The sequence below is a fragment of the Ranitomeya variabilis genome, chromosome 1, assembly GCF_051348905.1.
Source record: "Ranitomeya variabilis isolate aRanVar5 chromosome 1, aRanVar5.hap1, whole genome shotgun sequence".
In the NCBI taxonomy this organism is placed as follows: Eukaryota; Metazoa; Chordata; class Amphibia; order Anura; family Dendrobatidae; genus Ranitomeya; species Ranitomeya variabilis.
In genome coordinates, this window is record NC_135232.1 from 220,588,092 (window position 1) to 220,602,207 (window position 14,116).

At 40.9% G+C, this 14,116-nt stretch overlaps 1 protein-coding gene across 2 annotated transcripts in view; it reads left to right on the plus strand.

The window, feature by feature from the left end:
- The window catches only part of ANAPC7 (anaphase promoting complex subunit 7), an 88,745-nt gene extending 74,892 nt beyond the window's left edge, over window positions 1-13,853 (plus strand). For both annotated transcript variants that reach the window (XM_077292862.1, XM_077292866.1), the window contains exons 9-11: window positions 6,019-6,243; window positions 7,895-8,045; window positions 12,799-13,853. In XM_077292862.1, coding sequence (XP_077148977.1) covers window positions 6,019-6,243; window positions 7,895-8,045; window positions 12,799-12,988 — 566 coding nt within the window. In that variant the 3' untranslated portion in view covers window positions 12,989-13,853. The remainder of the gene's footprint in view (window positions 1-6,018; window positions 6,244-7,894; window positions 8,046-12,798) is intronic.
- Window positions 13,854-14,116: the final 263 nt, after the last annotated feature.

Consider the following 14,116-nt stretch of genomic DNA (forward strand, 5'->3'; position numbering starts at 1 on the left):
AAGTAACCTAGACATGTTTAGTGTCTATGAACTCGTAATGACCCGGAGAATCAAAATGGCAGGTCAGTTTTAGCATTTAGTGAACCTAGCAAAAAAGCCAAACAAAAAACAAGTGTGGGATTGCACTTTTTTTGCAATTTCACTGCACTTGGAATTTTTTTCCCGTTTTCTAGTTACACGACATGCTAAAACCAATAATGTTGAAAAGTGCAACTTGTCCTGCAAAACAAGCATGGGCATATTGACAGAAAAAAATAAAAAAGATATGGCTCTGGGAAGGAGGGGAGCGAAAAACGAGAACGCAAAAACAGAAAAGGGCAAAGTCCTGAAGGGGTTAAGCCTTGTATATTGAAAAAAAAGGCAAAATGTATTTTTAAAATGCAAACTCATATTTTTATTTTTTTTTGGTGCCACATAAAAGCACGCAATGGGGAAGTATGGCCCTGTCCCGAACTGGTTAAACTTAATAGATATTCGGCTGCTGCCCTAAAAAGCTGTAGTCGTGATGTCTTTCACCTATGCTTGATTTTCTACACATTCATCCTCGGAATCAAAGGTTCACCAAGGTAATGAGGGAAATGTCTAGAAGGTAGAATTTGGTAGTTGATGATCCGTTGAAATGGCAGTTCCATATTTTGTGCTTAATCCATGAAGGAGCGCTGCTTATAAGCTTCTCTAGAGGATGTGCCCCCCTCAGAGCATATTATATGCACAGCCTTAGCCTAGCAAGCAATGTGCATCATGCGAACTGAAGTATTCCAAAAGGAGACCGATGCATGGATTTATTCAGCTTCCATACCCACCCTGATCATGCTGTAAGCCTGCTGTTATATAAGCCCAGGACACAGCCAACAGGGTATGAAAATCAGAAATCTCGAAGACTCTGAAAACGAGAGTGCTGAGCTCTGCTGCTATGGCTCAGATGAATAGTTAAAGGGGTGGTCCTGCACCTAAAATATATTTTCTAAATATGTCTTTACCCCCCAAGCACTCATTTGCATTATTACACAATGCCTTACACTTTTTCCTATCTAGCTAATCCCTAAAGGTGTTTTTCTTAGGCCATGTGCACACGTTCAGGATTTTTAGCGTTTTTTTCGCGTTTTTTCGCTATAAAAACGCGAAAAAAACGCTAGCATGCCTCCTATTATTTACAGTGTATTCCGCATTTTTTGTGCAAATGTTGCGATTTTTTTCCGCGCATCGCGGAAAAAAAAGCAACATGTTCATTAAAAATGCGGAATTACGAGGATTCCGCACACCTAGGAGTCCATTGATCTGCTTACTTCCCGCACGGGGCTGTGCACACCATGCGGGAAGTAAGCAGATTATGTGCGGTTGGTACCCAGGGTGGAGGAGAGGAGACTCTCCTCCACGCACTGGGCACCATATAATTGGTAAAAAAAAAAGAATTAAAATAAAAAATAGTCCTATACTCACCCTCGATGTCTTCCCGCCTCACCGCTGCATGCTGCCGCTTCGGTTCCTATAGCTGCTTTGCGGTGAAGGACCTGCCGATGACGTCACTGTCTTGTGATTGGTCGTGAGCGGTCACGTGACCGCTCACATGACCGCGACGTCATGGAAGGTCCTGCGCGCGCACACCAGCTATAGGAAGAGGAACGGACGCCGCTGATGACATGTCTGGGTGAGTATAACCATTTTTTTTATTTTTTTTATTATTTTTAAACATTCTATCTTTTACTATAGATGCTGCATAAGCTGCATCTATAGTAAAAAGTTGGTCACACTTGTCAAACAGTATGTTTGACAAGTGTGACCAACCTGTCAGTCAGTTTTCCAAGTGATGCTACAGATCGCTTGGAAAACTTTAGCGTTCTGCAAGCTAATTACGCTTGCAGAATGCTAAAAAAAAACGTGAAAAAAACGCAAAAAAAAAAATGCGGATTTCTTGCAGAAAATTTCCGGTTTTCTTCAGGAAATTTCTGCAAGAAATCCGGACGTGTGCACATACCCTTACTGTACTTCCTGTCAAGTTTCATTTGAGAAGAGTCGCTAACGTAATGTTATAGGTGCATCCTCTAAAGTCGTCCTGAGTAATGGATCCTGTGGGAGAGGTGAGTGGAGCGCCAGCACTCATCATCTTTGACAGAACCTGTGGCAGCGATGGAAGCGGTAATCAGGGGGTGGAGATAGACACCAGTCCCTCTCCACAACTTCTAGTACCACCCTCAAATGATTCAGCAACAGAGGGTGGTGTTGAATGCAGTGATTGACACCACCACCATCCCCTGATGACGAGCATACTCTCGAGTTCTGCAGAGGTCATTGTCAGTAGTGGATCCCATTTGCTTACAGCTTTTCATTTCAATCCTTTCTGTTTGTGATAAGAAAATTGCAGAAAAATGTCTCTAAAGAACAAAATATCAATGTATTATGAAGCTCAGAGGCCAATTTTATTTTAATATATAGTGTCATTTAAAAACTTAAAATCCCAAATTAAAAAAAATGGATTTTACATACCGTATATACTCGAGTATAAGCCGACCAGAGTATAAGCAGTGACCCCTAATTTTGCCACAAAACTGGGAAAACTTATTGACTCGAGTATAAGCCTAGGGTGTGAAATGCAGCAGCTCCTGGTACATTTCAAAAATAAAAAGATTCCAATAAAAGTAAAATTAATTGAGACATCAGTAGGTTAAATGTTTTTGAATAACCATATTGAATCAGGAGCCCCATATAATGCTCCATAAAGTTCATAATGGGCCCCATAAGATGCTCCATACAAAATACGCCCCAAATAATGCTGCACAAAGGTTAATAATTGCCCCATAAGATGCTCCATAGAACAATATGCCCCATATGCTGCTCCATAAAGGTTGATGGCCCCATAAGATGCTCCATAGAATAATATGCCCCATATGCTGCTCCATAAAGGTTGTTGGCCCCATAATATGCTCCATAGAATATTTCCCATATGCTGCTGCGATTTAAAAAAAAAAACATACTCACCTGGCCAGGTGCCGGTGTCCTGAGCAGGCTGGGACATCGGCGCACTATGGGGGCCAGGTACCGGAGTCGCCACTGGCTCAGACCCCTGGCACATGCGATATTCACCTGTCCCCGTTCCACCGCCACACCGTGTCTTCCGGGTCTTGCAGTGATTGTTCAGGCAGAGGGAATGCACTAAACATGTCATTGCCCTCTGACCTGAACGTCACATACAGAGGATGCGGAAGACACAGTCCCGCGGTGGAACGGGGACAGGTGAATATCGCATGGCTCACCCTCCCCCTGTCATACTCGCCCTACTGGCGCGGTCTCTGCACTTCCCTGCATCGTCCCGGGGCCTGCAGCTCCTTCCAGTGCTGAGCGGTCACATGGTACTGCTCATTAAAGTAATGAATATCCGCTCCACGCCTGTGGGAGTTGAGTCGCGTCCATATTCATTACTTTAATGAGCGGTACCACGTGACCGCTGAACACAGGCAGGAAGAGCTGTTTGCTCTGGAGACAATATGAGAAGCTGAGACCGCGCCTGGAGGGGGTGAGTATGATGTGACCTCCGCCACTTCTGCCCCTCCCCCGCCGACCCCCTGGGACAATGACTTGAGTATAAGCTGAGAGGGGCACTTTTAGCCTAAAAAAATGGGCTGAAAATCTCTGCTTATACTTGAGTATATATGGTAATTTAATTTAAACATTAATTGTCTAATGACCCATTTTCTCTCAATACAGTGGTAGACTGGAGCATAAGTAGAGATGTTACATACTCTACGTAAAAAGACACATATGCATGTTTTTCTCAATCTGATATGAAATCAGAATAAACCTTTCCCGGTTTAGGGCAATTAGGATTATCATAATTATTAATATTTGCCAAATGCCAGAATGAGAGAGAAAATGTTTTAAGGCATTTTTATTACTTACTTCAAAGTCATAAGTTTACATAGACTAAGATTACTATGCCTTTAAACAATTCTGGACTGCCCATATGATGTCATGTATTTGGAAGCTTGATATATTTTTTGGCAACATCTGAGTGAATTAGAGACACACCTTTGTGAATGTATTTTAATGCACATCTGAAACACAATGCTTCTCTGTGTAGCATAATAGGAGAGTCTCAAGAAATCAGCCAAGATAACAGGCAGATTATTTTGGATATGCACAAGTCTGGCTCATCCTTAGGTACAATTTCAAGATACCTGAAGCAAACAATTATGCGGAAGTACAAACAAGCTGGGAATGTCCAGCCATCATACCGCTCAGGAAGGAGACTGGTTCTATGTCCCAGAGATGAACGTGCTTTGGTCTGACATGAGGATTTCAACCCAAAAGCAAAAGACCTTGTGAAGATGATGAAGATTGTTTCAATATCCACAGTGAAATGAGTACTGTATCAACATGGACTGAAAGACCATTCTGCCAGGAAGAAACCAGTACTCCAAAAGAACCATAAGGCTATGTGCACACGTTGCGGATTTACTGCGGATCCGCAGTGTTTTTTCTGTGCAGAAATGCTGCAGATCCGCAAGTGATTTACTGAACAATGTAAATCAATGGGAAAATAAAAATCCCGTGCAAATGGTGCGGAAAAATCCGCAGCGGATTAAAAAAAGGACCATGTCAATTCTTTGTGCGTTTCTGCAGCGTTTCTGCACCCATTCCATTTTAGGAAAAAGCAGGGGTAAAAACGCATTAAAAAAGATTTTGACCTGTGTTTTCTGCCAAGAGATGCAGCATCCGCATGGAAAATTCCACAGGCAAATCCGCAACGTGTGCACATAGCCTTAAAAGCCAGATTAATGTTTGCAAATGCACACAGGAACACAGACCTTAATTTTTGAAGACCTCGCCTGTGGTCTGATGAAACTAAAATTGAACCTTTTGGGCATAATGACCTTTGTTACGTTTTGGAGTAAAAAAAGCAAAGCTTGGAAGCCTTAGATCACCATCCCAACTGTGAAACAGGGTGGCAGCATCATGTTGTTGGGTTGTTTTGCTGCAGGAGTGACTGGTGCACGTCACAAAATAGACGTCATCATGAGAAAAGATGATTATGTAGCAATACTGAAGCAACATCTCAAGACATCAGCCAGGAAGTTCAAGCTTGGATGGAAATGGGTCTTCCAAATGGACAATGACCCGAAGCATACTGCCAAAATGGTAACAAAGTGGATTAAGGATAACAAAGTTGATGTTTTGGAGTGGCCATCACAAAGCCCTGATCTCAATCCTATTGAAAATTTATGGGCAAACCTGAAAAGGCCGGTGCGAGCAAGGAGACCTACAAACCTGGATCAGTTACACCCGTTTTGTCAGAAAGAATGGGCCCAAATTCCTACCAACTATTGTGAGAAGCTTGTGGAAGGATATCCCAAACTTTTGACCCAAGTCATTCAGTTTAAGGGCAATGGTACCAAATACTAATGAAATGTATGTAAACTTTTGACTTAATTAAAATAAAATAAAAATGCCTTATAATAATAGTAATCCAAATAGACCTAAAACGGGAAATGTTTATTCTGATTTCATGTCACATATTGTGAAAAACATGCATATGTGTCTTTTTATATGATGTATGTAAACTTCTGGTTTCAACTGTATTAATATAATTACCGTAATTATACTATGAAAAGCACCTCTACTTATGCCCCTGTCTTCCACTTGGGGGCAGTGTTGATGGTCTTTTGTGGCAAAAATCCATAATGGAGGGTTTTAGTTGATCCACTAGCCCAATTGATGTATCTGAAACTTTCTTGCTAGTCTTTAAAATTCCTCTGACTTTTGTCATTGTAACTTAGAATGCCATTCATCTTAGTCTGAAGAGTCTAGAGTGTAGACTGCTCTGCATGCAGGAAAACATATCCGCTGAATGGTGAAGACATTGTTCTGCACTGCTGATCTGTACTGTATAATTTTTTTTTTCCTCTTATTTCAGCTTGGCATGTAACGTAGAGACCTGGCACTGCTGCCTTAACCATTTGTTACATAGAGTTGCTACCAAGCAAATGCCCATCTGACAGAGGCCGCTTGTTCTTCTCTCACCAGGGCTCATTGAATGCTATCTGGCATCTAACAGTGTCCGGGAAGCCATGGTCATGGCCAATAATGTTTACAAAACCCTTGGAGCCAATGCACAGACACTGACGCTTCTGGCAACCGTGTGCTTGGAAGATCCAGTAACTCAGGAAAAGGCGAAAACACTTCTAGACAAAGCACTTTTCCAAAGGCCAGATTACATAAAGGCTGTCGTAAAGAAAGCTGAACTACTCAGTGAGTAACTAGGTCAGATCACTAATCGTGTGGGGAATAGCAGATCGCAGAGTATATTCAAGCAAAAGTCCATATGAAACTTGCTGATGTTCCCAGAGTAAAATGTATTGTGGAGGGATGTGAAAGGGTTATTCCCACAATATAATTCACAGCTCCGTGGCTTAATATCTTGATATAAATGAAAATGTCAAATGCAGTCATTATCCAAAACTGCTGGCTGTCCAGGATATCCGTCCCTGAGAACCCACATGTCAAAGGCTTTCCTACATGGTTGCCTAAGGATATGTCCTGTAGTTCTTTCCCCACAGGTTGCACATGCTCAGTAGATGCCGGCTATTCTTCTACAGTGGGCTTCCTCTTCTCACTTTGCTTTACCCCTCACGTCCTGGCTGCACTGGGTGGACATGGGCCAGGAGTGCTTGCTGCTGTCAAAGAAGAAGCCGTAATTCTTCTGTGATTGCGCTGCTTGCATTTCACATACCCACGGATGACCTCTCCTGGTGGAATGGCTCCGTACCGACGCATGTTTTGGCACTGTGCCTTTGTCTGTGGGTCTGCATTGGGAGGCTCTGGGCACATCATGCTCTAAGAGGCTTTTAGGACATCATTAAGGGGTTATAATTAATATAAAGTATATGTTAATATTTAGCAAAATTTATTTCAGGTTATTGGTTTGGCCCTTCACATCATGGTCTCTCATGTGGTCCCCCAGAAAAATTAATTTCCCAGCATAGTGCTCCATACAGTAAAATGGGCCCCACATTGAAAAACAAATACTCCTGTGTGTTCCCCATCTGCTCCTGTCTTTTCATGGTGTCTTCAGATCCTGTGCACAGCTCGGTACAGTGGGCATCACACCCGGTGTGCAGAGGGGGAATGATGGGAGAGGGAGCATGAGCTGACGTTCTCTCCTCCTCATTGCTTTCTATTGTTATTGGCTTCTAGATTGCTGATATAGTTGACAGTGCGATGTCAGGCTAGCCAAATATATTCGGTGGACCCGCCCGGCTGTACTTTCTGCTTGGGTTACCCCAAAATGTGGCATTCTAGAGGGGATTGTAGTAGCAAACACATGACTATACTACATGGTCACACACTGCCTTAGGCCGAGGTCAGAAGTCAAGCGTATGAAAAATCTGCCAGTTTTCATCTAGAAAACTAAGGACGGTATTCATCTGTGTCCTCAGTGTGTTCTTTTTTTTTTTTTTTTTTTTTTTAAACGTTCGTGTGGCAGCTGATTTTATGTATCAGCATTTTAAAATGTACATGATCAGATAGTTTCCCAGGTTAATAATGGCAATATATCTTTAAAAATCTCATGCTATACAGATTTTCATGCTGTTGTTGTTGTTGTTGTTATTATTGTTATTATTATTTATTTTTTTGTTTATCCATAGACTTGAATAGCTTTCACACGGCTCATTTACATTGGTCAGTGTGAAATCTTTTTCTTTTTCTTTCTTTTTTTTTTCTTTGACATCACCTGTCCTTATTATTCTCTTGTCTGTACGAGCCGTTGAGGTGGCTCATAATGTATTACAGTTTTTTTAAAAGCACATTCATGAATAAGGAAAAGCCATTTGTTTATAAAGTGTCCCTGTATGTCTTCTCCATATCATAACGAAGTGCAATAAAAGTTTAATACTTGCAGGTCGAGAACAGAAATATGATGAAGGTATAGCTCTGCTACGAAGCACCCTGGCAAACCAGAGTGATTGTGTCCTGCACCGTATGCTGGGGGATTTCCTTGTTGCTGTGAGTGAATTTCAGGAAGCTATGGACCAGTACAGCATCGCACTCAGGTACCTGGGCTATGTGCTTTTCTCTACATGTGCAACAAGCAATGACTCCTCGCCATGAGGAGTCTACAGGATGTTGGGCTCTGTTCACACTTATAGCCTTCATTCAGTTATAGATGGTGGGAAATCCTCCAACATAGAACTCCATGTATGAGACTGTATAGACTCGCATACATTATGCATAGGACCCCACTGTAAAAATAATTACTGGACCATATCTTACAGAAAAACCGGAGACGCCGAGGCATAAAGACCGCAGGTTCTTGTTAATAAAAACTTGAAATTCATTCCACATTGGTTAAAACAGAAGGACAAAGCAGACAACGTTTCGGCAATAATTGGCCTTTCTCAGAGTTGTATATTTTTAGTCTCGAGAGAGGCCAATTATGACCGAAACATCTGCTTTGTTTTCCTGTTTTAACTACCGTATAAGCTACACACCCCCTAATTTTGCCACAAAAAAACTGGGAAAACTTAATGACTCGAGTATAAGCCTACTACTGGTAAATTTCAAAAATAAAAATAGATACCAATAAAAGTAAAATTAATTGAGACATCAGTAGGTTAAGTGTTTTTGAATATCCATACTGAATCAGGAGCTCCATATAATGCTCCATAAAGTTCATGATGGCCCCATAAGATGCTCCATATTAAAATATGCCCCATATAATGCTCCACAAATGTTGATTATGGCCCCATAAGATGCTCCATACAGATATTTGACCCATATAATGCTGCACATGGCCCCATAAGGTGTTCCATAGAGATATTTGCCCCATATAATGCTGCACATGGCCCCATACAGATATTTGCCCCATAAGATGCTCCATACAGATATTTGCCCCATATAATGCTGCACATGACCCCATACAGTTATTTGCCCCATATAACGCTGCACATGGCCCCATAAGATGCTCCATACAGATAATTGCCCCATATAATGCTGCACATGGCCCCATAAGATGCTCCATACAGATATTTGACCCATATAATGCTGCATGGCCCCATAAGATGCTCCATACAGATAATTGCCCCATATAATGCTGCATGGCCCCATACGATGCTCCATACAGACATTTGCCCCATATGCTGTTGCTGCAATTAAAAAAATAAAAAATGACATACTCACCTTTCCCGTTTCACCGGGGAGCAGGTGAATATCGTGCCCTGCCAAGGTCCTACTCCCTTGCTCCTGGCGCGGTCCCTGCACAACTGTTCCCTGGCGCCGGCAGCTTCTTCCTGAAGTGAGCGGTCACATGGTACCGCTCATTACAGTAATGAATATGCAGCTCCACCCCTATGGGAGTGGGGTCCATATTCATTACTGTAATGAGCGGTACCATGTGACCGCTCACTACAGGAAAAAGCTGCCGGGGAAAAGATGTGCAGGGACTGCGCCAGGAGCAGGTGAGTATTATTACACATCTCCGCTCCCCCTCCCCTGCCAACCCCTGGGTATGACTTGAGTATAAGCCGAGAGGGTTACTTTCAGCCCAAAAAAGTGGGCTGGAAATCTCGGCTTATACTCTAGTATATACGGTATATTGGAATAAAGTTCAAGTTTTTATCAAGATCCTGCGGTGGTCTTGGTTCCTCGGCTCCCCTGAATTTTCTACATTGTTTTTGGACCTGGTAGGAGGGCCTGCCGAGCTAAGCACAAGTTTGGTCAATGATGGATGGACCATATATTACAGGAATGAACATGTCCAGAATAATATTTGTCCCTACTGTATCTCAAATATCACTCGCTTGCATACATACATGACTTCTGGTAACCGCTCTCTGGATAATAATTACTTTTATAGAATCTCTGTATATGGATTTTCTTATCTATATTATTTTACAGTTCTCTTAAGTAAAACTGGGAGATTTCTGTAGACTATGTAAGACTTTTCTAACAAAAAAAAAAAAGTAATCAAGGTCAAAAAACCTAAATGATATTTCCTGGCGAGGGAGATATTACCGTAAATACCATCCTTTTTAGGCAAGCATAGCATTAGTAGACCAATTCTGCCTGTCTTCTTTTTTCTTCTTTTTTTTTTTTAAGAGTTAAAAGATCAGTACTTTTGTAATTGTGTGGATTTATGTGCTGTTGTGATGAGGAGCTGTTTAGGAGATTAAGACAATGAACAGAGATGGTAAAGGTGACCCGGTATAGCTCTTGGCTGTGCACAGAATGGGTTTCCCTATGTAAAATTTCCATTTAATGTCTTGCTGTAATGCAGCATTCTGCAAAGTGTGGAGCATGTGCATTGCATAGCCCTCTGCAGCACAGCAATTAGCACTTCTCCTAGTAGACATCCACTTCTCATTTTACTGTTTTACATTCTAACCAGTTCGGGTCCAGACATCATCCACACATCTATGTTTGTGTTAATTTAATGGCTGTAACATAATTTAATTTCTGCTGTCATCGACATGTTTTTGGTGAATAGAGATCCTTTTTTTTGTGAAAGGTATTTTTTTCCATGTAATTTTTATTTCTTGGACTTCATTTCTTTATAAATCTTTGTGTTAAGTGTACCTGGAAGAATCGATGCAGTTTTGAAAAGAACTCAATAGGCTGTTTCAAACAGCTTGGGGGCTAAATTCTGTCACTTTAAAGTACAGGTTATTATGGCCATGCAATGCCAAATGTGTGTCATTTTTGGGGGCATATTTTTATTTATTTTTTTCATTGGAATTGGAGAGTATTATTTTTTTATTTTTGTGTTAAAAAAAAACAAACACTTTAAAATGTTTTGGGGTTTTTTGTTTTGTTTTTTTTAAATGTCACAAAATTTTATTAGTCTTACAAGGGAACTTGAACCAGAGATCCTATGATTGGATGTAAAATACACTGCACTACGTAGGATGATTAGAATAACTAATATTCATCACATGGTTTTAGAGCTCTGGCAAAAAATTAAGAGACCACTGCAAAGTGTTCAGTTTGTCTGATTTTTCCCTTTATAGGTATATTTTTGAGTAAAATGTAAATTGTTCTTTTATTCTATAAACTACTGACAATATGTCTTTGTCAGAAAAAAAAAAATACTAAAATTATTGCTTGGAAATTCAAAGAAAAATGGTCAAAATTTAAAAAAATCCCAGCGCTTTCAGACCTCAAATAATGCAAAGAAACCAAATTCATAATCATTTAGAAACATCAATACTAATGCTTTAACTCAGGAAGAGTTCAGAAATCAATATTTTGTGAAATAACCATGATTTTTAATCACAGCTTTCATGCATCTTGGCATGTTTTCCACCAGTCTTTCACACTGCTTCTGGTGCAAAAATGTAAGCAGTTCTTCTTTGTTTGATGGCTTGTGACTATCCATCATCCTCTTGATTACATTCCAGAGGTTTTCAATGGGGTTCAGGTCTGGAGATTGGGCTGCCCATGACAGGGTTTTGATGTGGTGGTCTCTTAATTTTTGTCAAAGCTGTATATGTTTCACGGTGTTGAAGGGAATTTATCAACAGGTTTTTGCTATGTAAACGGAGAACAGCATGAGGTAGGGGTTAAAACATTGAATTCAATGATATGTCACATGTTCGGTTGTGTTCTGTTATATACTTACACTGAAGCTTTAATCACCTAGTGATTAACATTGCTATGACTAGCTGGCCACATGCTTACAAGTTGTACTCCTCCCCCCTTCTGTGATGAGCAGCTCACTGTCTATAGACTTAGTATACACAATGCCTGGTGTGGGCAGGGGCAGGTTTCTGAGATCTCCTGGATTTGTAAATCTAAAAACTGAGTGTTGGAACTGCTGGACCAAGTAATAACATCAATGGATTCTGAGTCTATTTCCCCAGATCATGCTGCTCTCAGATTAGATAGCAAAAACCTGCTGACAGATTCTGCTTAATGGGGTTTTCCTTTTTCCGTATTGAGCAGATCATTCGTGTTCCTCTGTTACAAATGTTAGAAACAGCTGGTAATCGCCCTCCCTCCGTCCAACGGCACGTCTCTGTGGTGGCTCCAGTGATTCTTTTCAGGCTGCAGCGGTGGCATGTCAGCAGTGCTGCAGGCAATCACTGAGCTCAGCAGCTTGTGTCATCTACCTAGGCAAACCATTAACTACACCAGACCAGTATTCTTCCTCCACCAAACAGTGTTGGCATTATGCAGTTGAGAAGGAGGTATTATCCAGACCCTAAACCCAGCTCCTGAGATGCAGTATGCCTGCTCAGGATTCCAAGTAATGGAGTGCTACTTGTCACTTATACTGAACTTTGCATCATGCTGGTGATCTCCAGATTCCATTTAACTACTTGGCCATGGAAACCCAAATTTGTGTCATATAACGATTTTAAAAACCTTAGGGCCTAGTCTATAAAAACTGCAATAGTAAGCCTAGCTTTGTAACACGTAGCAACCAGTTTCCACTTTCATTTTGTGATCTGATCTACAATATGAAAGCTGAGCTGAGAAAAGCCGCTCTGGGTCAGAAGGCCAGGTTTACTGTTATGGAAAAAAAAACAATGTATGTGCTTGAGAGTTCTAAAATCTCATGGACTTTGCTGGCACTGTAAAACACCGCTTTTAATTTGCAGAAAAACCACAGCCAAAACGCAACGTGTGAACATAGCCTTAGAGTCTTACTTTAGAGCTGTGCTGATAATATCCCAGTAGTGGGTAAATGTAACACAAGTGTGGGTATAAAGTCTTCTTCAGCCAATCTCTGTGGAGTTGAACAAACTGTTGAATGAAAGATGTTTCCTTAGGATTTTGCTCTATAATAATTGTTATGCTTACTCATAGTCTGGATCCAAATGATCAGAAGTCACTGGAGGGAATGCAGAAAATGGAGAAGGAAGAAAGCCCAACAGATGCCACTCAGGAAGAAGACGTGGACGATATGGAGGGTAGCGGAGAAGAAGGGGACTTGGAGGGAAGTGATAGTGAAGCAGCTCAGTGGGCAGATCAGGAGCAGTGGTTTGGGATGCAGTGAGATGTATGGATGTAATGGGCTAGAATTTCTTCAGGCCTGCAATCCATGTCCAAGCAGGGTATTGTAGAAGCCATATGGAACCAGACTGGGCACCTGCAGAACCTCTTGTGATGTCGAAATACCAAGCACTCTTTCTATTTCTACATATATTGGGCAGCAGTTTTTTTTATTTTTTATTCCTATTTTTTGTTTGTTTGTTGTGGGGCAGAAAATCTGCCAAAAACTCCTTCCCATCATTTATTATCAGTCTGGCTGATTTCACACATCCGCGTGTCATGGTCCAGGCACCGACCGCCCACGGGTCTACTGACCTCATCTCAGCAGTCTCATGGGCATAAACCTGTTTGGGCATAGACACCCAGATGTGTGAACAGAGCGGTAAAGCACATTAGTTTTTTCCCAATGTACAAATCTTGACTGCCCCCATTGAGTAATGAGATTTTTTGGCCACGGCATCTGCTGACATCTTGCTGTGCCTAGGTATTAACGCGATAGATGATTCTATTAGCTCTGATCTCCATATAGCAGCCTGGTGGACGAATTGTAGATTTTACATATTGATGTCTTGTCTATAGAATGTATTCAGCCAAGTACATGGGACAAGTGTCTTGTGTTGTGTTCCTAATTTTTTTTTTTTTTTTTGCATTCTTATGCATTTTTAAAATTCTTTGTGTCTGTATGTAGAAAATGAATATTTTTGTTGGCCCGTCATACCTAATATATTTCAATATGAAATACATGTTCATCTGTATTAGGCTCAAAGAAAATAAAAAAAAAAAAGGATTGTGTGATTGTATACAATGTATACCAGATTTGTTGTAAACCAGAAAGTTGCTTTTCTATTAAATAAAAGACAACCTTTTTATGTGAGCGTCTTTATTGATGTACCAATTATGTCTGTGATAATAATCATGTCCTTAAATGATCTGTAAGGCTTTGATACCCTTAAGAAGTTGGTAAGAAAAATGGATACAAAAAAAAGAGAAGCCAGGAAGGGAATTCTGAAGAAGCAGTGGGGGATCCACAGTTCAGGGTTTTCTTGGCTACAGATCTGCAATGTGGTTCCAGAGATGTGGATGTGGTTTTTTTTTATTTTTTTACCTAGTAATTTCTATGGTCTTCTCCCAA